We start from the raw sequence: 27,111 nt of genomic DNA on the forward strand, positions 1-27,111 counted from the left end.
AGAAAGATCTGACCTTTTGGACATCTATGACATAGTGGCATCTAATCTCGGACACTTGAAGAAAACCTCCTCTAACTCAGACTGGAAAGGGAATCTTCTTTTGTGTCCTCTGGAGTGGAACAACCTCTTTTCAGGTTCTCTCCACTCCAGAATCATGTCCCTAATGACTGGTGCACCGGAAAGGCTTTAGCCTTCCGCCCCTGTAGACCCCTATACCTTTTATCCTGCAGAGATTGGGCTTGCTGAGGCATCTCAATCTGCTCCTAGGTATATATTGAGTTTAGTAGTTAATCAATATCTTCAACTGGAAAAAGATATTTAGATAAACTATCCATATCTTCTTCTGATGCCGATTCCTCATCAGATGAAGAAACTGGATTCTCACCTTCCTCTAGATCAGAAGTATTGTGTGAACTAATGGTCTCAGACACTAATAAGTGAAGGGATCTAGCAGAGGCTGAAGGCTCTTGAGCTAAGGGTTTAGATGAGAAAGGCTCTAGACCAGATACCCTGTCATTAAGGGATCGAAAGGAGTCCACAACCTCCTTCATAGAAGACATTAACTCTTTAAAAGAGGAAGTCTCTGAACTAGCTTTGGCTGGGATAGAATCCTCACAAAATTGTTTTCTATAACTATCAGAAAGCCTGGCCCTACAGTTTCCACATTTCTTCTTCACCGGTTTGGCCTAGAAAAAAAAGCAGAAACAAGAACCATAAATGAAAAGAGGTTCCATACAAAAGGTTCCCTGCTGTAGAGCTATCCACGGACAAGGGCTTACCTTGGGGGCAGTATGGGACCCGGATGCTGCCACTGGTTCAATATGAGCGGACACTCCATTCTCCGACCTGTCCTCAAGCTCCATGAAGCAAGTGGAGATTGGCAGTAAATTAGACTGTTTCTGTACCGTTAATGGGCTGGTCTGGCGTTCAGGCAGACTGTTCCCCAAGCAGCATGTCCTCAGTGTATCCACACCATGCTTCCTTATAAAAAATGGCGCCCAGAAGTGCGTCATGTGACTTCCGGTTCGGGCGCCATCTTGCCACCTTACCGGAAGTCCTCCGACGCCATCTTGGTACACTGTGGTGAAGCACGAGGAAGGACACAGTTCCACACAGCAAAGCTGGGGAAGAAAAGGAAGGGAGTCACTACGACTCACACAGGTAGGCAAGTAACCCCAAAAAAGGGAACCCTTCTGGTTGGAGGACCAGCCTCATCTCCGGGGAGGGGGGAGAGGGCTGCATGCCATAGTCAGGCTGGGCGCCATCCGCCTATAGGTGGCTTGAGAGGCAGGCGGGCCCGGGACTATCACCCATGACTTGGCCACAACTAGTCCTGGATGAAACCAGAGAAGGGGGGTCCACCAACCACAGTTACCAGACCCAAGAAAAACAAAAAACGAGTCAGTGCTCCTGAAGGGTCTGGAAACACAAAACAACTGAGGGTAAGAGGAAAGGGAGGGGCCTTTTAAATTGTATCTGATTTGTGTTTCCTGTAGAGGGCAGAGCCAATCATCTCTCAAGTAGCTGTCCTGGAAGGTAAGGGGGGAAATTGAGTTAACCAAGCAGAGATTGTTGTAGGGTAACCATCCTAACCTGTAAGGCTAACTTGATTGCTGACGATCAGATCTGAGATTTTGTCAACAGGCAATCTACAGGCACACTTGACAGAATCAATTTCAATTCCCAAAAATGTTATGACAGTGGAGGGTCCCTTGTCGGGGGCGAAGGGTACCCAAAATTGCACAAAAATGTGCATGAGACTACGCAGCAGGAGCTTGCAAACCCGAGAACCACAAGGACCGACGCAGAGGAAGTCATCAAGATAATGGACTACATAATAAAATCCTGTGCGAACCCTGACAACCTATTCCAAGAAGGAGCTGAACAACTCAAAATATGCACAAGAAATAGAGCAGCCCATCGGAAGGCAATTGTCAACAAAATAGGCCCCATCAAAGCAACACCTCAGAAGGTACAAGCTATCCGGATGAACTGGCACAAGTGGAAAGCTGCTTCAATATTTGTCTTTGCCATAAGTGCGCCCGGTCCCAATGCTTTAACTAAAGAGAGGGCGGCATTAAAAGACATGTTAAAACAGAGGAGAGATCTTTACTAGTACCATCATTTACCGATCCCCCTTTAGAGAATGATGAATGATGTATCATACGAAATTTTCCTGATTCCTTCCTGGGGACCACCCCTAAAGGGGATACTACTAAAATGGGAAAAGAAATCTCAGGAAAAGGGCCCGCCATACGGCCTAAATCAACCTCTTTGGCCAACTTCACCTGTAGAAACACAGGGTGTTGTCTAGCAGATTTCAAATTAAGTGATAACGGTAACGTGGGAGGGAGGTCGCCAGGGATAATAAAACCATTATCAAAGCCATGCCCCAATAGTGCAGCAGACCGTCTATCAGGCTACCTATCGAGCCAGTGTCTAATCGCCTCGTGCACAGGCAATCTCCCCTTTTCGAGAGCTGTCTCCTGGTTTACTGAATAAGCCCTTGACTTTTTTGAGACGGCGACTGACGGGGTGGCTACCTCCAAATCCTGAGCATTCATGCCAGAAACGGCAAGTAGAACCCGACTTGCAGTGGGAATCATTAACAGACCAGCAGATACCTCTTTTAACAGTTCCATGGGCCCCTACCCCTGCAAAGGAGGCGCCCGACTGAAAGGGAGAATGTGCAGATGTATTGGTATACGCACCCCCTTTAGAATTCATGACCCACATACAAACACCAATATCCTTATGATCCCAATTAAGGTCAGAGCAAACAGACATGCATTTCCGGAACTGCTCGTCATACCTAAGCCAAGCAGCTCAACCAGAAACCCTATGGGCCTCCCAAATAGAATCAAGATAGTAAAACATCACAGAACAGAGCTCCAGCTGCTTCCCATCCACTTCACCCCCAAGATCGTAAAAGCCTGAAGCCAATTCCCAAAGGTATGGGGAATCATTCGATAGCACCGCCTGCCATCATCCTCCTCCTTGCGGTGCTCCTTACCCTTTTCCCATTTTTCTAATGGGAAATGTTCCAATGGGAGTAATGTGAAAATGTCAAAATATTCCCTTTTTCAAGATTTTTTTCCCCTAACCTCCTGTATAAGATGAGCACCCACAGGGCCCTCATAGCAGACATATGAGTGCCCTTTTGCCAGAAAGGCTGCTTGGCACTACCCGACCCCACCTTTTCCACTGCCATTGAGGAAGAAGCCCCCACCACCATGGCCTGGGCAGTCACAGAGGACACACCCACTGTAGTAGCCATAGGCGCAGGTAACTGTCATAAAACACCCCACCGTGGGAAATCCCAGACCACGCTAGGGTTCGTAGCTCCACCGCTAGACCCGCCTCCAAACCCTCCAGCAGTGCCCGGATACCCTGTATGAACCTGTGAACCTCTCAATCCTGTGTGGTGGGAATGCACGTGCGAGCCAATGAGTGTGAGAGCTCACCTGTTGGAGGCGCAGCACATCGCTCCTGCCGACCGTATGATCTAGACTTGGATTCAGAGGCCACCACCCTGCCGCTCTGGATGCTCTGTAGAGAAGCCATCGGAGGTGTAGATTGAGGCCCAATGCCAATTCCTCCCGACATAGAGACCTGTGGAGGCAAAGAAGAGAGCGGGACAATCAGGGTGCCCCCATAACCCCCACATTGGATGGCCCCAATGATCAAATTTGGCTGTTTTATTTTCACACCTCCAGCAGTACACACAGGAGGAGAGGGACAGGAGGAGAAGGAGCAGATGGGCTCTCTCCTCTCCCATCCATGTGAGGGAGGGGGAACTGTCAGTGCATGCTCTGGGTTGTATGAGAGAGATGCTCTGAGCTTAGAGCCCTGTGGCTTGCAACCCCGCTGGGGACCCCGACAGCGGCGTATAGCAAGGGACTGGTTGCAAATGCGAACTCTGTGACCCTGGTAGTTCCCTCACTAGATTCATGTATCACATAGAGGTATTGGTCCATCACACAAAGGTGGCTTCTAGCCCTTTGCAATCATCCCATCATATTTAGGCTCTTCATTAGTGCAGAGTCGTTTATAGAAGCATGTGGCTAGTCAATGGTCAAGTGAATGGATTGGAATGCATGGAAGATGATGTATCATTTTTGGGGTGAAGATATACCTGTGCTTCCTGCAGAACTGTGTACAACTCTTTTTCTGCCTGACAGGTGGGACCCTGCATTTGCTCCTGTCAATCAACAAGCTGGAGATCTTAGCCTGGCTGGTAATGAACACTGGTAACTTAAAAGCCCCGTACACACGAGCGGACTTTTCAACATCCAAAGTCCGACGGACTGATTCCGTCAGACTATTCGATCGTGTGTGGGCTGCAACAGACTTTTGATTCACCAAAGTCTGACGGACTTTAGGATATGGAACATGCTTCAAATTTTTCAGACGGAACTCCGCCGGACCCGGTCCCTTCGAAAAATTTGCTCGTGTGTATGCTATTCCGACGGACTAAAACCGACGCTAGGGCAGCTATTGGCTACTGGCTATGAACTTCCTTATTCGAATCCAGTCGTACGTCATCACGTTCGAATCAGTCGGAGTTTAGTGTGATTGTGTGTGGCCAAGTCCGCTCAGCCGAAAAGTCCGTCAGAACTCTGTCGGAACTCCGGCGGAACTCCTTCGGAAGTCTGTCGGACATAAGTCCTCTCGTGTATACGGGGCTAAAGTGTTACTAAACTCACAACAGTAAAACCAGTCTGTATATGCAGTAAAGCATGCTTGTTATACTCACTGTGATACCTAAGGGGTTAATCATCTGTGATTAAGCACTGTTTGATAGCGTGGAACACATCAGTTCTTCTGTCCGTTCTGCTGTTACATGGTTTTGTGACTACACCTTTTACGAATAAAGATGAATTTTTAGAGTGCGGCTGTCCAGAACCCTTTTCTCATCCTCAGGGTTAATCATCTGCATTGTGTAAAAAGGCTGTTTGATCCTGTACTCTCTGATCCTCTCCTTCTTTTGCCGTTCATCCCCAATCCATCTGCTGATAGAACAGAGCCTTGGAGGCACTCTGTACATGCTCAGTTTGGTGTGTATTACTAGAGAGGTTTTTTTGGGGGGGAGGATGCATGTGATCAGCTCAAGGCTAATCAGCACTGTCCAGACAGAGGGTCAGGGGTCATGCAGCTTCATAGGACAGTCAGAGAAGAATGAAAATCCCTGCTACAAACTTTAACCAGTGCTTGGCTGGACATGATAGTAGTCAAAAGACTACTATATACTGCTGATGAGAAAAGGTATTTACCCATTTGTAGTTACTAAAATAATTGCATTTCCATGTTCTGTGCACTGTTGGAGACCAGATATGGGGGTCAATTCACTAAGAGTTAAATAACAGCCCAAGAATTGTGGTAAAATAGCATTTGTGGCAAATCCGTTTTGAAAGTGGATCTCCCTAAGAATTTTGTGTTAAACACCGAATGCGGTATTTGTTCGATTTAGCGGTAATTACCAAATTATTTAATGTGGTAATTTATCGCATTGAGCTGGTTGCTAAGGAGCAGGCCGGGTTCCCCACTGAAAGCTGAATGTGAAAAAAACATGCCGACAATAAAATGTTGAATAAAAAGGCATGCCCCCCCCCCCCTTCCGTCCATTCCAAACACTTATCTGAGCATGCAGCCCGGTGGGTCAGGAAAGGAGCGAGTGCCCCCCGAACCATACCAGGTCACATGCCTTTAACAGGGGGGTAGAGATTCTTACCATTGGCTCCATATCCTAAATTGAAAAGAAAACTTTGGAGTCACACTTACATTGGTAATAACATTTTTACAAGAGGGGAATCATGTATGTGTTTCACATATTTCTATTGGATGCAGTGATAAAAGATATGTTTAATATTGCTTTAGGAAGGACTGGAGGCAGAGAGGGTGCAGTTCAAAGCCAGCTTCCAGTTAACTGCAAGATGAAAAGAGCTACACTCCCAATTCTGCTACTTCAGTAAAGCTATTAGTGGAGACAATGATGAATAATAAGGAACCAATAGAATGTCTAATATTTCTGTTCCCTTAAAAAAATAAAAAGAAGACTTTGATGTAGATAAGTTCACTAATTGGATGCAATTAGCATTGCGATTAGGTGCATTATGTAATGCTAAATTCATAGAATAAAAAGCTTCATGTATGGGCACTGAAAAAATACCTACAGCAAGGCCAGAAGGAACACAGTATGCTCTAAATTAATTAAATTAATTCAATTTGGATACATTTAGTTTGCATGGTGAGAGGTTCCATGATGTATGGTTGATAGGGGCCCTATCACTGAAGACTTGCATTCTGGAACCTCATCCCTGAATGCACGGGGCCCTAACACTTGTACCACTCAGTACAGTTTTCAGCCGCAGTCTGCCATAGACTTTAACAGACTGCCTGTGGTAGAGCTAGATGCTACAACTGTCCCTTCCGGAGGCACTAAAAAGCCAGGGGGAACTCATTTCAGCCCTGTGTGCAAGGGGCCGTAGCCTCGCTGTCCACAAGTCTTTATATATATACGAGCCTATGTGATGCTCAGGACTCTCTCCCTCTCACTGCTGTGAGAAACTGGTGCTGGGCAAAAAGGCTGTAAACAGGTGCAGTTAGCTAGTCTACCACTAAGCGGCTCTGTGTGATAACAGAGAATAGTTTAATCAGGTGCTAGGTCCCTTTTAGTTAGAACCCTGCTGTAGTAATGCTATGGGTGCCCACATGTAAGTAAGTTGGGAGGAGCCATAGACCCTGTTGTGATTAAAATGGTATTTCTATATACCTGACAAAGACCAGCTAGAGGTATAACTAATGCAATTACAATACTCACGAAACCCTTTACTTAACACTGCAGTATTAAGGAGACAACATCAAGAGTAATGTTCAGGGTTGTCTGGTTTATTCTGGGAGGGGCTGCATTTTATATGCACCCTTATCAGCCAACCATTGCATAGAACATGTGTGTGGTTAATACAGAGGCGTACATTACATATCATTACATATCAATACATATCATTAATTATGTCATCTGCTTTCATGAGTCAAAGTCATGAGATATGTGGCCCAGACATATTGTGACACAATTTCTTTATTTAGACAGTACAGAATAAAACTGCTTATGCAAGCTATATTTTCTTATATGCATGCTTTATAGAAAAACTGCCACAGTCTGCAAATACAGAGTTTAAACCAACTAGTAGGTTAACCCAAGTTAATCTTATATGAACTTATAAAGATGGAGTCACTCTGGTTCAGCCATATCACAACAGACTCCATACACACTATTAGATTTTCTCCAGATTTTTGTTTTCAGATTCACCAAAACCATATAATATGAGGTCAAACCTTAAGAGTTTCAATTTGTATGTAATTGGGCAGGCTCTTGCACTATATGGTTTTGGTAAATCTGAAGACAAAAATCTGCAGGAAATCTAATAGTGTGTATGGGGCCTTAATGCAGTTGGGGCATTGGAGCCAGATACCCCACATTGTGCAGATGTTAGTCACCTAGTGCAGGGGCCCCGGACAGGGCTGGAGGACAGGGTGAGATAGTTCTGCACCCAGAAGAGCTAGATGTAGTCATCCTGTCTCTTATGGTAGTGGGGGCTAGAGCAGGTTGCAAAAGGCTTTTCATGCTAGGCAAAATGCTCTCTGAGGTGCATCTACCCCCTGGAGAACTTGGGAGAAGTGTACTGAAGCTAGAGGTGCAGTGGCAGTGATCCTGTCTCTGGAACAATAAGTAGGGAGTTGTGAACTAGACACAGAGTACTAATGACCCTCGGAAAGAAAAAGACTGTAAAAGGGAATATGGCTGAAGGGTAAAGTGTTGTATGCTGCTTTCCCATGTGACTGCTGTGGATTGTCTACTATATGTGCTGCTTTCACATGTGACTGCTGTGGATTGTCCAGTATATGTGACAAAATACTGTTAAGTGACCCCAGATAGTATGCCAATGTGATGTGACAGTAACTGCCATCTTCTGAAGTTACACCAGTAAAGTAAAGCAATTATGATTCTTTTGTGTGTATATTCCTTTTATTGGAATATAAAGACTAAGGGCCGGGAATGTCATGGGAAGCCTCTGGCAAAGAGTTGGGCACAACAGGGCAGAGATAGTGAGCTACAGGCAGGTGGGTTGTCGTTCTATCTAAGAAGAAGCTTGACAAGGACTTATTTTCTAGTCTTTGGCACAAACACACAGCCAATCAGAATCCTCTTACAAGGCAGAGTGCTGACAGAACAATTAAAAGGTACAAGTGCTGCCTGTTTGTTTTGGGGATCCTATTAGGGAGCACCCAGTTAACCAGGAACTGATGTGAGCAGTGGCGGAATTATAGGGGTCGCCAAGATCGCCATGGCGACCGGGCCCCTTGCTGCAGGGGGTCCTTGAGGGCCCCCTGTACTCTTTGATAGGAGGGGAGGCTGAGAGGAGCTCCCCGATCATCAGCCGAACTGAAATTGGCATTATGCAGGGAGCTCCTCACATTAGCCTAAGTAAAAGCACAGTGTGTGCTCTTTGTCTCCCCCTAGAGTGCAGTACCCGGCAGGAAAAGCAAAGGTAAATGTCTGCCGTTTTTTTTTTTTTTTTATAAGACTATCTACTGTATTTGTCTTTATATGTGTGTGTGTGTGTGAGCATGCATGTGTGTGTGAGCATGCTTGTATGTGTGTGTGTGAGCATGCATGTGTGTGTGTGAGCATGCTTGTATGTGTGTGTGTGTGAGCATGCTTGTATGTGTGAGCATGCTTGCATGTGTGTGTGTGAGCATGCTTGTGTGTGTGTGAGCATGCTTGTGTGTGTGAGCATGCGTGTGTGTGTGTGAGCATGCTTGTATGTGTGTGTGTGAGCATGCATGTATGTGTGTGTGTGTGAGCATGCATGTATGTGTGTGTGAGCATGCGTGTGTGTGTGTGTGAGCATGCTTGTATGTGTGCGTGTGAGCATGCATGTGTGTGTGTGCGTGTGAGCATGCATGTATGTGTGTGTGTGTGCGTGTGAGCATGCATTTATGTGTGTGAGCATGCGTGTGTGTGTGTGTGTGTGAGCATGCTTGTATGTGTGTGAGCATGCATGTGTGTGTGTGTGTGAGCATGCTTGTATGTGTGCGTGTGAGCATGCATGTATGTGTGTGTGTGCGTGTGAGCATGCATGTATGTGTGTGTGTGCGTGTGAGCATGCATGTCTGTGTGTGAGCATGCTTGTATGTGTGTGTGTGAGCATGCTTGTATGTGTGTGTGTGAGCATGCTTGTGTGTGTGTGTGTGTGTGTGAGCGCATGCTTGTATGTGTGTGTGAGCGCATGCTTGTATGTGTGTGTGTGAGCATGCTTGTATGTGTGTGTGTGTGAGCATGCTTGTGTGTGTGTGTGAGCATGCTTGTGTGTGTGTGTGTGAGCATGCTTGTGTGTGTGTATGCATGTGTGTGTGCATGTATATGAGTGTGCATGTATGCATATGTATGTATGTGAATGTGTTTATCAGTGGTGGTGCATCCAAAAGGGCGCACAGGTACCGCCCCCTCTCTCCAGCCACCCCCTCTATGGCTTTGGAAATGGCAGCTTGGCATTGCATGCTATTATTAAGCTTATGAGCTACCAAAACCCCCAGAACCTTTTCCACCATTGATTTCCCCAGTTGTACCCCCCCCCTAGTATGTATGATGCATGCATATTCTTAGCCCCCAAGTGCATAATTTTACATTTATCAGCATTAAACCTCATTTGCCACTTAGTTGCCCAATTAGACAGAGCGTTGAGGTTGACTTGTAAATTGGAAACATCCTGTAAGGACGTTATTCCACTGCATAGCTTGGTGTCATTTGCAAAACCAGAAATTTTATTTTTACTTTCTCACCCCTTTATCATTTATAAAGATATTAACCACTTCCCACCCGGCCAATGCATATATACGGCCGGGTGGGAGCCGTCTACTCCTGATAGGACGTTCAGGAACGTCCTTCAGGAGTAGCGGGATCGCACGCGCGCGTGCCCGCGCAGCGGCGCGATCCCGATGTGCTCGTGTCACCCGGACACGGCACATCTCAGATCGGCAGGAGGGCTCTGTGATTGGCCCTCCTGATCACATGACGGCCGTGTCCAATCACGGCCGTCATGTGATGTAAACAAACAGCCGGTTGCTAGGCAATCGGCTCTCCTCTCCTCACACGGAAGTCACCGCTGAGGAGAGGAGAGCAGAACGCTGCAGCTGGCTGATGATCAGTGAGTATGGGCTGCTTTTTACAGCTTTTTACTCACTGATCATCAGTGTAGTGTAAACACACAACACACCACACAGTACAAACACATATGTCCCCAAAACACACATGTCCCCAAAACATACATGTCCCCAAATAATAAAAACACATGTCCCTAATAATAAAAACATGTCCCCCACATATGTCCCACTAAAATCACATGTCCCAATGATTATCTGCACACATATGTACGTGATCACCTGCACACATATGTACATGATCATTTGCGTACATATGTCCGTGATCACACAAACCAATTATTATACACTTAACGGAATTTTTTTTACCAAAAACATGTAGCAGCATACATTTTGGTTTAAATTTATGCCAAAATTTGATTTTATTGGATTTCTTTTCAAATAGAAAAAAGAAAATATTGTTTTTTTTCCAAATTTCCGCTTTTTTTTGCGCTTATATCGCAAAAAAAAAAAAAACGGAGTCGTGAATAAATAACACCAAAATAAAGCTCTATTTGTGCGAACAAAATGATAACAATTTCATTTGGGTACAGTGTAGCATGACCGCGCAATTGTCACTGAAAGCGCTAGAGCGCTGAAAGCTGAAAATTGGGCTGGGAAGGAAGGGGGTGAAAGTGCCCTGTATTGAAGTGGTTAAAAAGTAAGGGTCCCAGCACTGAACCTTGGGGTACACCACTGATAACCTTACACTATACAGAGTAAGAATCACCACTACTCTTTGAATTCAGTCTTTTAGCCAGTTTTCTATCCATTTACAAATTGATCTTTACAAGCCTGTCGACTTTACCCTACACATTAAACGGGTGTGGGAAACTGTGTCAAACGCTTTTGCAAAATCCAAGTATACCATGTCTACCCCTCTGTCCAAGGTTTTACTTACCACCTCATAAAAAGAAATCAGGTTTGTTTGACAACTTTTTCATGAATCCATGTTGTCTGTTGCTTAAAATATTTTTTTCCAGCAAGAACTCGTCTATGTGGTCTTTTATTAAACTCTGTAGTATCTTTCCGACTATAGAAGTTAAACTAAGAGGTCTATAGTTACTTGGTAAAGACTTTGATCCTTTTTAAACATGGGCACCGCATTGGCCCTGCGCCTATCCAGCATTCAAGTTATTAACGAGTCCCTAAATAATAGAAACAATGGCCTTGAAATGACAGAACTCAATTCTTTTAGGATCCGTGGGTGGATGCCATCTGGTCCAGGTACTTTATCCACTTTAATTCTGTCTAAATATATCCGGACCATATCACTTTTGAAGAAAAAATGGTGGTGCTGCGCTTCCAAAAAAATGGGACCTTACACGAAATTGTTATAGAGCTAATTATTCAGATGGAGATATGTCAGATGGTATATATTCAAACTAGTATGGTAAAGTAGTAAGGGAGAACTGTTATCCTAATGTAGAAATTCTTCTATCAATAGTGCCTGCAACAGTGTGTACACAATAATAACTGTCACAATCCCAAGTGCAACTTATATCTCTATGATATAAAAATAGTGCTAAGTGCAAAAACACATACAGTGGTCTAACTATAAATCAGACTTCTATGACAGAAAGTGCTGAGTGCATCATAGCAAAACCAAAGTGACTGAAATATAAACAGTTACTGGCCACGTAAGCACAAACTAGTGACAATAATAAAGTGCAAAAAATGCAAAACTACAGTGCAAAAAATGCAAGCAAGCAAAAATAAAGTGCAAAAAAAATGCAAGCAAAGTGCTTAGTGTAACACAAAATATTAATAAAAAACATATAGTAATTGAGCTATAGAACAAAACTCCATAAACAGAAAGTGCTGAGTGCAAAAAATTGGACTATATCCAGCTGTTAATGACGTGAACACAGTCCCGTGATGATGTCACATAAACATCTAAAGTGATTCTGTGCTGAGAAATGTCTCAGAGGTTCTTCCTCCACATAAGTGATTCCACGCATAAGTGTGCACACTGGGTAATTACCTTCCCGCTATATAAAATATAGCGTATATCCAGCCTCCTCTTGGATATACCAGGAGTCCCAGGAAAGGGGGGGCCTCAGGGGGTCACTCTTAGATCTCCGTCACAATATACTCCAGCAAGATGTTCCAATATAGCTCAGAGAATAAGTATAAGAGCAACCATAGTGTAGTATGTTTTTTAAAAATCACTACTTTATTAAAAGGTTAAAATTACTCACAAACGAAATGAGGTAAATAGGCAGCATTAGCAGCAAAACAGTTCAAATCGACTGCTCTGGTGCGAGCGTCACTTCCGGTCTCCGTATCCTACGCGTTACATCACTTCCACTTCCCAGTTGAAGTCACTGGAAGTGATGTAACGCGTAGGATATGGAGACCGGAAGTGACGCTCGCACCAGAGCGGTCGATTTGAACTGTTTTGCTGCTAATGCTGCCTATTTACCCCATTTCGTTTGTGAGTAATTTTAACCTTTTAATAAAGTAGTGATTTTTAAAAAACATACTACACTATGGTTGCTCTTATACTTATTCTCTGAGCTATATTGGAACATCTTGCTGGAGTATATTGTGACGGAGATCTAAGAGTGACCCCCTGAGGCCCCCCCTTTCCTGGGACTCCTGGTATATCCAAGAGGAGGCTGGATATACGCTATATTTTATATAGCGGGAAGGTAATTACCCAGTGTGCACACTTATGCGTGGAATCACTTATGTGGAGGAAGAACCTCTGAGACATTTCTCAGCACAGAATCACTTTAGATGTTTATGTGACATCATTACGGGACTGTGTTCACGTCATTAACAGCTGGATATAGTCCAATTTTTTGCACTCAGCACTTTCTGTTTATGGAGTTTTGTTCTATAGCTCGATTACTATATGTTTTTTATTAATATTTTGTGTTACACTAAGCACTTTGCTTGCATTTTTTTGCACTTTATTTTTGCTTGCTTGCATTTTTTGCACTGTAGTTTTGCATTTTTTGCACTTTATTATTGTCACTAGTTTGTGCTTACGTGGCCAGTAACTGTTTATATTTCAGTCACTTTGGTTTTGCTATGATGCACTCAGCACTTTCTGTCCTAGAAGTCTGATTTATAGTTAGACCACTGTATGTGTTTTTGCACTTAGCACTATTTTTATATCATAGAGATATAAGTTGCACTTGGGATTGTGACAGTTATTATTGTGTACACACTGTTGCAGGCACTATTGATAGAAGAATTTCTACATTAGGATAAGAGTTCTCCCTTACTACTTTACCATACTAGTTTGAATATATACCATCTGACATATCTCCATCTGAATAATTAGCTCTATAACATTTTCATGTAAGGTCCCATTTTTTTGGAAGCGCAGCACCACCATTTTTTCTTTCAGTCTATATACATGAGCTGGTGTCTCATGAAAGTGCTTGCGGCATCCACTAAATAAGAGCATTCCTCACAAATCCCATTTAAGCGCAGGAGTCCATTGAATATTTACATATCACTTTTGAGCCATTGTGGATAATTTAGGGCTCTGTCACTACCACCCCCATTATGGACAAGTGCTCCCCCATGCTCCTTTGTATATGCTGAAGAAAGTATTTAATACATTTGCCCCCAGTCATAGTTGCATAGTTACATAGTTACATAGTTACATAGTTAGTCAGGTTGAAAAAAGACACAAGTCCATCCAGTTTAACCTTAAAAACAAATAAATAAAATAAAAAATAATCATACAAACCAATATACCCAATTTTATGCCCACAATTGATCCAGAGGAAGGCAAAATAAACCCCAGCAGAGCATGCTCCAATTTGCTACAGCAGGGGAAAAAAATTCCTTCCTGATCCCCCAAGAGGCAATCGGAATCGAAAGAGTCACCCACTCTAGATTATTTTGTACAAGCCTACATGCTCAGAATTGACCTTTTTATTATTAATATATTTGAATATTTTTTTGGGGTTAGACCTACTATCTTTTGCATGCTGTCATTCGTTTTTAATTTTTGCATCCTTGATTTCCTTTTTACATATTCTGTTATATTCTTTGTAACATTTAAATGATGACAACGTTCCTTCATTTTTATATTTTTTAAAAGCACTTTTTTATTATTGTAGCAGCCATAACCCGTTGCAGGGGGGCCTTGACTTAATGGGCTTACCGGATACCTTCCCTTGGCCTGCTCTTCCACTTTTAGGGGTTCCCAGGGTCGATACCCAACGACTTGTATACTGACACAGATGAAGTCCTTTCAAAAAGTTTTATTCTGCAGTAAAACTTTCAATTAACACAATCTCTTAGGGAACAGAGGGCATGGGTGAAGAACTTAGGCACCTTGAACTGCAGGTCTAGCAAAGTCTCTATTTCCACCCAGAGAGTAGCCACTCGCAGCTGGGTACTTCAAGGCTGAACAGATCTCTAGCCAGAGATCATGGCAGTCAGCACGTTGACTCAAACTTGAACAAATAACTAAGGGCAAACAGGAACCTTTTTCCTCCATACCTGGAATGTTTCCCGTCTCCTTTATGGTACTGGAAAAGTGTGAATTCGTCAATGTCCTACTCAACTCAGTAACCAGGCACTTCTCAGGATGCCACTTGCCCGCCCTCCTCTGAAGAGTCTTCCCCAGGTCACTTCCACGAGCTGCAGTGTCCCTCCAAGCTGAGAGCACACTCGGGCACTTTGAATCCTCCCTCAGTTACTGCGCCTCGGACCAGCAGGTTCCGAGACTTGGGAACAGACGGATCCCTACCCCAAACCAGGCAGGTCTATCAGGGGCCACTGACAGGAACATGTTGCAGGGTGTCGAACACCCAGTGACCGGGACCCTTCACGGGGCTACCCCGGTCCTGGAACCAGACCGGACCACATGGGTCTCTCGAACAACTCCGGAACCCCAAACAAGTGACCCACACCCCTTTAAGTACCCCGTCCCAGTCTCCTCAGCGGGCCCTAGCACTCCCACTAATTGAACTTTGGACGTGAGCCACAAGGGTTTTATTTTTAGCCTTTTTACATACACTCAGTTTGAAGAATTCCCATTTCTGTTCTGTGTCCATTAATGCCAATATTCCCTCCCAGTCTAAGTCCTGGAGAGCAGCCCCCATCCTTGGAAAATTTGCGCTCTTAAAGTTAAGTGTTTTTATCTTACCTGTATGCGTTTGCTGCTTACAGCTAACATTAAATAAAATCATGTTATGGTCACTGCTACCCAGGTGTTCTTTTATATAAATATTGGTAATAAGTTCTGCATTATTTGAGATTACCAAGTCCAACAGAGTGTCATTCCTCAATAAACTGGACCATGAAAATGTCTTTATAAATTTTTGCCCTTTAACTGTCCCAGCAGTGCCATTACTCCTGTCATTTTGTAGATAGTTAAAATCCCCCATTATTATCACTGTCCCAGCCCTTGCAGCCCTTTCCATTTGTGCACGTAGCTGAGTCTCCACCTCCTCACTATAACAAATTCCAGTGATAACCTTTGTAGTACGCACACCCATGTATAGTTTCACCCATAATGCTTCAGACTCATCACACTCGCCATCGACTAGGTCCTCTTTCACATGTCCTTTGAAATCACTTCTCACATAGAGAGAATCCCAGTGTTTTACCCTGTCTTTCCGTAAGAGAGCAAAGCCAGAAATATTAATAGCCCAATCATGAGAAGAATGAAGCCAAGATTCAGCAATACCAATTAGATCATAGTTTCCCTCATTCACCAGAGCTTACAACACACCTATTTTGTTTGGCAGACTTCTGGCATTGTTTAACAAACACTTTAATTCATTTTCACATTTTGCTATTGTATACAATATATTGCCTCAAAAAAATACTAAGAAAAAATAGGGATGGGTATCATCATTCTAATTATATAAATGAAGACAAGAGCGAGTTAACATGGACTAATACACAAAAAATTGCCATGTAACATCAAAAGTGATTGAAGGACTATCTCGATACCCAATAGTTGAACATGATTCCGAATGATTAAAATTCGATGTTTTTATTACAAAAATATATAAAAAGTACATAAATAACAAGACAAACAGAAATTTGCTATGACATGATTGCACACAGAAAAAACATTACACTAAACTGCCCCTCGACTAATGAGGGGGAAGAAATGAAGGTCAATGCAGATACAGACGATATCCTCTACTAGTTTTGCTTCTTCAGGAGGTGTCCTTACATCTGAGAATGATAATAATAATAATAATAAATACAGTCTCTAAGTTACAAACATTCAATATATAAATAGCAACATTATAATGAAGTTACCATACATATAGATCAGTGGAGTTTGCTGTGCACAAAAAACACAGTGACTCACCAATGTAAAACCAAAGCAGAAGCCAACAGGTGCGCTGTAGACATCCAAAAAATTCCGGGCGGACACGGGAGGCAATAAACTGGGGACAGACTAAAAAGTAATGAAAGATCAAAGAGTTTTAAAAATTGTTTGGGAGAGAAAAAAAAAAAGGGGGGGGGGGAAGGTATGTTGAATAATAGTGAGGGAAAAAAAAGATAACAAATAAATTAATTACTCGCTCTATAGGATCTTGAGATGTATAAAACACCTGGGACCGTGTTCAGTAGTAATATGCATAAGATGGATTTAAGCCCGCAGTAGGGTGAAGGCAAATAGTAGCGTAATGAAGCTCTCGCTGTGGGTCCTGAGGACAACTGGAAGGGTATGAAGTTTATGAATGACAAAGAAAGTCATTAAAAGTAATTAGTTAGGGGCCCGGATGGACAAAGCGCCAAGTAGAGCGCTTAAAGGGTTGAAGAGTTGAAAGTGCCCGGGTGTGTACCGTCATGTTCGGAGGACACTAAGCAGCTGCCTATATATGCCTCCAGAGACATCCGGTGGATGACGTCCCCGGGTATGCCTTTCCCAATGTGCAAGCGTCAGAACAAGGACGGACGCGCGCACATGACCTGTGTCCCAGTGAAAGCCTTCAGGAACACAGAAAGCAGGAAGAGGGGCCAGTAAACAAGACAAGCCCCATCCTGCTGGAAAGGCGCATGTCCGCCCATAGGAGAATGAACTCCACGCGTCCCCTGGCTGAATACTTGGGGAAAAACAGAGGAAGAACCACGCTGAAAATATACAAAATAAACATGAAAATCTACATAATCTAAGTAGCATACACTAACTAGATCACACTGAAAGTGTGGGTCTCCAAGGGTGGCAGAAATAAGAAACAGTCTGTCACCCAAAGGGGAATCGCTCAATCGATCAGAATAATCACAGATAGTATTGATAAAAATTACAATGGTACTCAAATGAAATACTCTCACCACAGCGGATTAAGATTGGATCTAAAAATACAGATAAATAGAAACAACCAGTTAATTGGGACAAAAAGAAAACAGTTGTAGGTTACATATTTTTTTATTGTTATACAAATAGTATCATTTTCAATGGTTGATTGTAAAAGAGGAACGACTAAAACATTGCTTTTGCGTGAACGGACCCTTCAGGTCAGAACTAAATCAGTTGCCGAGAAACGTAAAACTTTCAATCTAATAAACAAAACCAAGCAGTACTAACATGGTTTAAACTTTCTCATCCATGAAAATCAAGCTTTGTTTTATTCTTTTCTAAATACATGTACAGATACATGTGAAGGGAAATATAATTGAGGATTTGAAAATGGTACATGGTGGTGGCTAAACCTCTCTTTACAATGAGTTCTCTTTCTGCAGGTAGCCTTTATGGCCTCAATGGCAACTCACTTCAGCAATATCAATAGTGGGATCATTTTCAGCAGTGTTGAAACTAATATTGGAAACTTTTTTGATGTCATGACTGGAAGATTTACAGCTCCTATAACAGGTATGTTATTAAAAAAACAACTTTGTACTTAAAGCTGAACATCAGGTAAGTAACAAAAGTATTTCTTATTGTATGTTTCGGGTTGGATAGATGGGGGAAGTAGGTCTAAAGACACCAAATTTTCAAGCTAGGAAACTTATAGCCCAGAAATGGCAGTCTTCCACACCTCCTTCCAGTAGGGACTGGGTACAGAACATGAATGGGGTAATTCTTAAGGAAAGGGTAATATATATAAGACAGGGAGGAATTAAAAAATTTGATAAGATCTGGAAATTGTGGTGTGAGAAAATGAATAGAAATATTTATATGTAAAAGTGGAAGGGTTATTAAACATGTAGTAGAGAGATAGGAAAACTCTTGTGAGTGGAATGGAGGGGAGAATGTTGGAGGTATTGGAAGGAAGGGATGAGTGAAAAGGGGGCTTATTGTCTTTTTATTTATTTCTCTGTTTTTTATATAAAGGTATGTGAATGATGTTTGTTTTTTTTAAATTGAAAAGAAATTAATAAAGATTTTAAAAAAAAAAAGTATTTCTTTAGACAAATTATTATTATTTTTTTAACCAATTTGAATTTTTGGGAAGTTGTCCCCATATCAAGAGGCAAAGGCATCTTCCACCACATCCGATCCACGGACATTCTTCACTTTTGGAGATTTCTTCAAACTTCCTGTCGTGTTCATGGGACAGGAAGTGAAGGAAAAACCACAAATTCATTGGTATTGTTAAATACCTTTCTGGATTTCAGCTTTAACGTAAACTTGCTCTGAGAAAAATATAGGGCTTTTGAGAATGCTAGTTACACATCTGTTATGTTGATTTACTGGATTTAATATGTTCTGAGTCAATGAACTGGACTAAATATGAATATCAGAGATCAAGGGTGCAGGAGAGTTTATCTGTATACTAATGCAAGGTCAGTGACACAAGGTCACATACTGTATGTGTTCATTAGAAGATTCCTCCTATTTTCTCGCTCAGCTATAAAATTTTACATTTCCCATTACTTTTTGTCCAGTGACAATGGTCACCACAACAAATAGAGAGGGGAATCTCCCAAAAAAACCGACTTAAAGCAGTATTAAACCCAAACTCAAAAATGTATTGCAGCTTACCAATCATTAGATGTGGTGGCTGCATAATTTTTCTTTTCCCACCTCTGTTCACCTGATGATCTGGCCAGCAATACCCACCCTATATTAGAGTGCCCCCATTCTGGATAAATGAGCACAGGGGGCACCTTTGGGCAGCAGCAATGTCAGATTGGGGTGGAGGGGAGTGTTAGATGTACTAGCAGACTTAAATACACTAACAAATTGAAGGCAAACTCCAGGTAATACTTTATAACCAGCTACAGCACACAAGGATAAAGGTATAAAAAATAAATAATACATAAATACTGATCACTGTAATCACCCTTGTCAGTGGTAAATGGTTAGTCTCATCCCTGTAACTGAGCTGAACTGCAAGGGAGTTTGTCCTTTCAAAAAACAACTAAATTATTGGCCAGATCATCATATGAAAATATAAGAAAGAAAGCCTAAAAAAGAAAACAAATGCAGCCATTACATCGAAGAATTGGTAAGGTGCAATATAATTAAATGTTTTATTTTATGTTTAGAACTGCTTTCTGTTCTAACCTTCTCCAAAGCAGAAAAAAAAAAGCTTGGCTTTAGATGAACTTCATAGAGGTTGCCTGTTAAAGCTGCAGCGAAGTTCATTGTGTAACCAATGAACTCAGATTTTTGTATGTGCATCTCTTTGACTCTAGTAGAGCCGTGAGACTTTTAGGCTGTACAGGGAGAGGGACTGATATGAATGGTTCTTTGGACTCAGTAGAAAACTGTCAGTGCTATTATATAAACAGGATATAAAGAGTAGTTTGACTTGAACATCGGGTGTTCATTTATTATGGGGCGTTCGCAGGAAATTCGAGCACCACGGAACGCTCCATAATGCACTGTGAGATCGCAGTGCATTGCTGTATGATGATTGGCCAAAGCATACACTGACCTGCATGCTTTGGCCAATCACAGCACACTCTGCTGAGAGAGCCATAATAGGCCAAAGGCAGGGTGCCTTTGGCCAATCATGATCAGGGGGCTAAGTCCACCCCCTACACTATATAAGGCTGCTGCTTACATGGTGGCTGTATAATGTAATGAATGAAGAGAGATTAGGCAGGTTAGTTAGAGGCATGCAGGCAGTGTATTTTATATATACAGTCTAGTATAAATATACTATGCATTTAGCATAGATTCGATATTCAGTGTAGAATCTACATTCACTCAGTACAGGCAGTGCATTTGAGATATATATATATATATATATATATATATATATATATATATATATATATGCAGCCTAGCATATACTCTGTATTTAGTGTAGATTAGATATTCAGTGTAGAATCTATGTTCAGGCAATGAAGTATATATAATATAGTGTATTGAAGGGGTTAAGGGGAACCCTGCACCAAAATAAAAAAAATGGTGTGGGGGTCCCCCCAAAATCCATACTAGGCCCTTCAGGTCTGGTATGGGTTTTAAGGGGAACCCCATGCCAAAATTAAAAAAAAAATGGCGGGGCGGTCCCCCCCAAAATCCATTCCAGACCCTTATCCAAGCACACAACCTGGCAGGCTGCAGGAAAAGAGGGGGGACAAGAGAGCACCCCCCTCCTGAACCATGCCAGGCCACATGCCCTCAACATGGGGAAGGAGTTTTGGGGTCCCCTCAAAACACCTTGTCCCCATGTTAATGGGGTCAAGGGCCTCTTCCCCACAACCCTTGCCTGGTGGTTGTGGGGGTCTGCAGGCGGGGGGGCTTATCAGAATCTGGAAGCCCCTTTTAACAAGGGGGCCCCCAGATCCCCGCCCTCCCTATGTGAATGTACCCCTACCCATTCACCAAAAAAAGTGTCAAAGTTAAAATGACAAGAGACAGTTTTGGACAAGGCCTTTATTAAAAAAAAAAAAAAAAAGTGTCCCGCGATGTCCATTCATCTTCAATCCAACATTCCAGAGAAAAAAAAACAAACGGAAAAACTCGATGCGAGGCGTCCCGCGACTGCAGCCTTTTCATGTTGACAGCTGTTATATAGCCGAGGGCAGGGCCACCCGGTAACGTAAACGGGTGACCCTGCCACTCTCTGACATCACACAATGTCAGAAGGGGAGGGGTCACCCAGTTATGTCACCAGGTGGCCCTACCCTCAGCTATATAAGAGCTGTCAAAGCAAAAAGATGGCAGCCGTGGGGACGCCTCCCATGGCGGAGGTTTTCAGGTTTTTTTTGTCGGGAACGTCAAATGCTGTGATTGAAGATGAATGGACATGTTCACACAAATTTTTTGCCTGTTCGCATGTTATGCTGCGAACTGAACCAGGGGGTGTTCGGCTCATCCCTAATAAAGAGCTTATGCTTCATCATTGATTCAGTTTGGCACAACTTAGTAATATGAGATTACTTTTAAAGTGTAACTAAAGGCAAACCATTTTTTGTTCCATTTTGGATAGAGTAAGGGAGGATTATAACCCCTATCCATTTTTTTTTTAGCCATCTCTGTCCCATAGGGGGAGATTTCTCTTCACTTTCTGCCCCACAGCCAAAACAGGAAGTGAGAGAAAATCCCTCCAAAGTGAGGGAATCCCAGGGTGTCACCAGAACTAGTGTCCCCATTGGAAGATTTCTCTTCTATTACTATTCTGGGGACAATCCAAAATGTGGGATTTTCTTTTACTTTTTCTTTAAATGATAACAGTGAACAGGACAAATAGAGGGGGCGAATCTCTCTAATGGGGGTACAGACAGAAATAAAAACTGCCAGGTGTTCTAATCCCTCTCCACTTCCTATCCACTTCACTATCCAAAACGAAAAAGAAAGTTTTGCCTTTAGTTACACGATAAAATCATGGTTGCAGAGGTTCTACATTGATCTTGTTAATTTTTTTTATTTTATTTTACTTGCTTATGTTTATTTAGCACTCACCTACCCTATATGGCAAAATGGTTTTGGACACCTGACCACCACACCTATATGAGCTTGTTGAACACCCTATTCAAAACCATGGCCATTAATATGAATCCCCCCCCCCCCCCTCTCCTTTTCTTTACAGTTCCCTCCACCCTTATGCAAAGGTTTTCTACAGGATTTTAGAGTGCATCTGTGAAAATTGGTTCTCAGTCAGTCAAAGGAGCTTTTCTGTGGTCAGGCATTTATGTTGGATAAGAAGTTGTGGCTCACAATTAGCGTTCAAATTCATCCCAAAGGTGTTCAGTAGAGTTCAGGCTACTTGAGCTTCATCACACCAAACTCTTAATGGAACTTTCTGTTCATGCTGAACAGAAATAGGGCTTCCCCAGACTGTTGTCACAAGGCTGGAAGGGCACAATTTTCTAAAATATCTTTGTATCCTCTAGCATTAACATTACCCTTTCCCGTAAACATTTAAACTCATACTATATGGCCATTCTTTTGTTCATATGGTGTATTCTGCCATAAAGTGTAATCAAAACTTGTGTCTCTATATTGTATAAAACATGGATTTTAACCAATACTATTGTGGCCTGGATAGCTCATCGTGCAGACAGATGATATTAGCCAAGTAGTCCTGCAAGGCCCAGTAACAGTTGCATGATTCTAATATGGCAAATGCTTTTTTTTTTTTTTTTGACAGGAGTGTACTTCTTTACTTTCAGCATGCTGAAGCATGAAGAGGTGGAAGATGTCTATGTCTACCTCATGCATAATGGAAATACTATAGTCAGCATGTACAGGTGAGTTTTCTAAACCTTGCATTACTGCCGTAAGTCCTGATTCCTACTCTTGACAAAAAAAAGAAGGCTTATGATCAGGCAATGGACTGGGGGCCTATGTTGAGCTGTTGGCCCTGAGTGGCAATATTTATTCTTTTAGATATTGATCAGAGCGGGACTCACAGTCAGCAACACATACCGGGCATTATATAGCTATCTGCTCCCTGGTCAGACCTGTGATTTCTGCATCTGACAGTCTTCCAGCAGAAACTTGCACAAAAAGTCTGAGTTATCATGTGACTAGATGCTGACAAAAGAAGCTTATGATGAAACTTGTGAAACCCTTATCACAATGATCCATGTCCTTCAGGAACATAAAGCTTTCACCATACCCACCGGTCAATAAGGAACCGTGGTACACTTTGGTACATTTTCTAGCCTGTAGAGATCTGATTCTACCATGAATGGCCTAGTTTGTTGGGTTTTATCCCAAGCCAAAATGTTCTCACTCCACCCCTGCTTGTTGTTTCACCCCAGGTATTATATAATGTGTCTAATTATAGCAAGTGATATTCAGACCTTGTCATGACTATGCCTATTGGATGTGCCTAGAATCACACAAAAACCCAGATCTTGTGTGTACAGAGCCATTTGGATCAACGAGCCTCTGGTTTAAAATCATAGAGCAAAGTTATGGAAGGATGCCCAAGACCACTAAAAGAAGGGGATATGAAAAAGTATGAAAGCTCTCATTATCGCTCACATTCTTGGAGAGACATCCAAATGTCTCTGGCCAACCCAATAGCAACTGAGCATTTTTTTCCTGGTCATTGCAGAATCTCTATAGACCCTTATCACCCCTCAGCAGAAAGGCCCTGCTTCTCTTATCCTAATGCTGCTTATCTAGTTCCTGACAGATGTCAGTTACTGGTATTAATGCCTAAAGCCAAGCCGTAGATTTCCAATACCACATGTAGTGTTCTGGGTAATACAAATCAATCTCTCTGACCTTCTGCCATTTTTCTGTTATCAGAGTTGGAGATTATCATTCATTAAAGTGCAGTTCAGTAATACATAGCACGTGTTAACATTTTGAAAGCAGAGGTTCATTACAAAAAAATATTGTGTGTTATTTATGCAACTGTTTATCGAATGCATATTTTATGGAAAAGTACACTTAAAGGGGTTGTAAACCTTCATGTTTTTTCACCTTAATGCATCCTAATAAGGTGGATGCATTAAGTTTCCCTGTGGCCACTAGGGGGGCGCCCTGAGCCCCCCTGAGCAGATGCAAGTGCCCGGCGGTCTCGATCACCGCCAGGCTCCCGCGATCGCTCGGGGCGCATGGAGAACCCTGAACTGTGTGTGTAAACATACAGTTTCTGGTTCTCTGAGGGGAGAACTGACAGATCGTCTGTTCATACAGAGTATGAACAGGTGATCTGTTATCTTCCCTGCACAGTCCCCATCCCCCTTCAGTTAGAACACACACTAGGACACACATTAACCCCTTCACTGCCCCCTAGCGTTAACCCCTTCCCTGCCAGTGACATTTTTACAGTAATCAGTGCATTTTTAATCTCACTGATTGCTGTATTAATGTCAATGGTCTCAAAAATGTGTCAAAATTGTCCGACGTGTCCTCCATAATGTCACAGTCCCGATAAAAATCGCTGATCGCTGCCATTACTAGTAAAAAAAAATTTTTTTTTTATAAAAATGCCATAAATCTATCCCCTATTTTGTAGACGCTATAACTTTTGCGCAAACCAATCAATATACGCTTATTGCGATTTTTTTTTTTACCAAAAATATGTAGAAGAATATGGGGATATTTATTATAGCAAAAAGTAAAAAATAATGTGTTTTTTTCAAAATTTCGCTCTTTTTTTAGCTAAAAAAAAAAAAAACGCAGAGGTGATCAAATACCACCAAAAGAAAGCTCTATTTGTGGGGAAAAAAGGACGCTGATTTTGTTTGGGAGCCACGTTGCATGACTGTGTAATTGGTAGTTAAAGCAACACAGTGCCGAATCGCAAAAAGTGCTCTAGTCTTTGGCCAGCCAAATGGTCCAAGGCTTAAGTGGTTAAGCTTACTACAGCTGTAACTGTGAATTATAGCCCTAGAATTATGGCTCTCACTTTGATGTTTGCGGTGATACCTCACATATATGCAATTTATGTTCCCATACACTTACACATTTGCATTTGGGTGCGCATGGGGAAAATTGAGGGGCTTATACATTTTTATTATTTTTATACATTTTTTAAAATACTAATTTAATTTAGTTTCAAGCCTTTTTACGGAGACATCAGAGGTCTATTAGCCCCTAATTTCTCCCATCTTCCACTGCAAATATTCAAGCACAGATGCTTAATTAGCTGTATACCCAGCTGTATTATTCAGGGAATTACCTCTCTGAACCCAGAAGTGACAAAATCCTTGATGCTTCCAAGTGCAATGGAAGCGCTCAAGAACCAACTCTTGGCTGCCTTGGTGGGGGTGGGAAAGCACACCTTCAGAGTCCATAAAAAGTGATCACTTCTACTTATAAGCTCATGGTGGCTGAAAAATCACAGTGAATTTTTGTTAATCCCTTGATTACCAGGACGTTTATAAACATACCTTGGTAGACAAGGGATTAAGGACCCATTCATACTTTAGCACTGCGTTGTGGAATGTTAATGAACATGTATTGTGGTACGTGTACCATTGCGTTAAGAAGACCCTGTCTCCACCTCCTTCAGACAATAAAGTATTTGCATCTAGCATAATATGCAGATCTATGTTAAGAACTCTGTTCCAATGTAGTTGCAAAATCCTTATTTTGGTACACAACAAGTAGGCTGCAAACCACTACTGGGCACCATCTTAGATCTGACAACAGAGGCCCTAGCAGGCACAGAGCTGTGTATGCATGTACGGTTCTCATTCATCCTTGGGTGTCATTGCCACGGGCATAAGGTCAGCCCTTATTACTGCTACTAGCACTGCTTATCACATTTTCAGGCTTTATATGTGGTATGCTTAGGGAGCCTTGCAGTTGTAAGAAAATGTATAATGCTGGTCCTTCTGTAGCACCCCCATACCCCTAGGACACAGTTAGGAACTTGACTCTTTGTGGGACTGACATAAATGGATGCCAGTCACTTTAGAACATTTCAAAAGTTTGTTAGGCTCAATTAACTCAGTGAAGAAAATTAGGGCACAGGATACCCCCAAAAAAATACCAAAAATGACTCCAGGCACTTCCGCTAGCGACAGTCAATACAGAAATGAGAAACTTTTAACCAAAAATGGCAATTTGTACTCTTCAGACTTTTGAGAAGTTTCAGGCCACACAAAATACCAGTTTAATAATCAATTCCACATAGACACTAATAACAGTAAAAAAAAAAAAAAACCTCCACCAGATTCGGTTAAAATTAGACAATGTTGTCCGAGGACACAGGTAGCCACCATAAACATTCTCTCAACACATACACCATGGACAACTAATTCCACAGTATTGTATCTTAATCTAAGGTTGACTTGATCTCATAACCAGCAGAGCTACCTCAGAGATTCAGTGTGATACTCCACAGGGGAGAATAGCAACTCCACAGATAACTTCAGTGATGTATTAGGTAATGGTCTTTACTGGGTTACCTTACTGTTGTCTGTGTGTGGTGGTTGGCTGGGTAAATCCTGTGGAGATACCAATTAGTGGTGTCTCCAACTAACTATATAAGGATATCTATCACACTTCTACTTCATGCTCTGAGGAAACTCGTGTCACGAGTGAAACGCTTCAGATTGATGCCATCATGCCCTGTGAACTGAGGGCACAGACTGCATGCTAGAGACTCCCCACCAGACACCCCCAGATGTACGTTGGAGTGCAGAAGCGATACCTGAATGTCAGCAGTTACAGGGCTAGGCGCCAGAAACACATATGGAACAGTGAGCAGAACTTCTCTCCCCATCCCGTGAGAACCAATTTATTTCCACAGTGACTGGATGATCGGGCGGCTGGATAGCAGGATGACCTGGAATGAACTTGCAGGAGAGTGGTGAGCTGTATCTATGTCCATTATACCCAGTCGGGTAATGACTTTACATATTCCCATATACACTCACTTCCCCTACAGGCACCCAGTAGATGTCCCCCTAACCCCAGTGGTATCTACTACGCGGACTTAGACTGTCCTCTGCTAATAACCGGCTGCTTCACTTGCTTTTTGGCTGCTGTCCATTATCTCTGGATCTCCCCCCAACCCCTTGAGAATTCACCTAGGTCTCTTCCTTCCTACTCCAGGGTATGTCTTCTATATGGACCGTTACCTAATACATTAGTGAAGTTATCTG

General features: G+C 42.4%; 1 protein-coding gene across 3 annotated transcripts in view; it reads left to right on the top strand.

The window, feature by feature from the left end:
* The window catches only part of C1QTNF3 (C1q and TNF related 3), a 134,890-nt gene that overhangs the window by 83,022 nt on the left and 24,757 nt on the right, over window positions 1-27,111 (top strand). For all 3 annotated transcript variants that reach the window (XM_077462886.1, XM_077462883.1, XM_077462884.1), the window contains exons 4-5: window positions 17,881-18,010; window positions 22,686-22,785. In XM_077462886.1, the coding sequence (XP_077319012.1) occupies window positions 17,881-18,010; window positions 22,686-22,785 (230 nt within the window). The remainder of the gene's footprint in view (window positions 1-17,880; window positions 18,011-22,685; window positions 22,786-27,111) is intronic.

Source organism: Lithobates pipiens, unplaced genomic scaffold (assembly GCF_037356315.1).
Source record: "Lithobates pipiens isolate NorthernLeopardFrog02 unplaced genomic scaffold, aLitPip1_a1.2 Scaffold_3, whole genome shotgun sequence".
Lineage (NCBI taxonomy): Eukaryota > Metazoa > Chordata > Amphibia > Anura > Ranidae > Lithobates > Lithobates pipiens.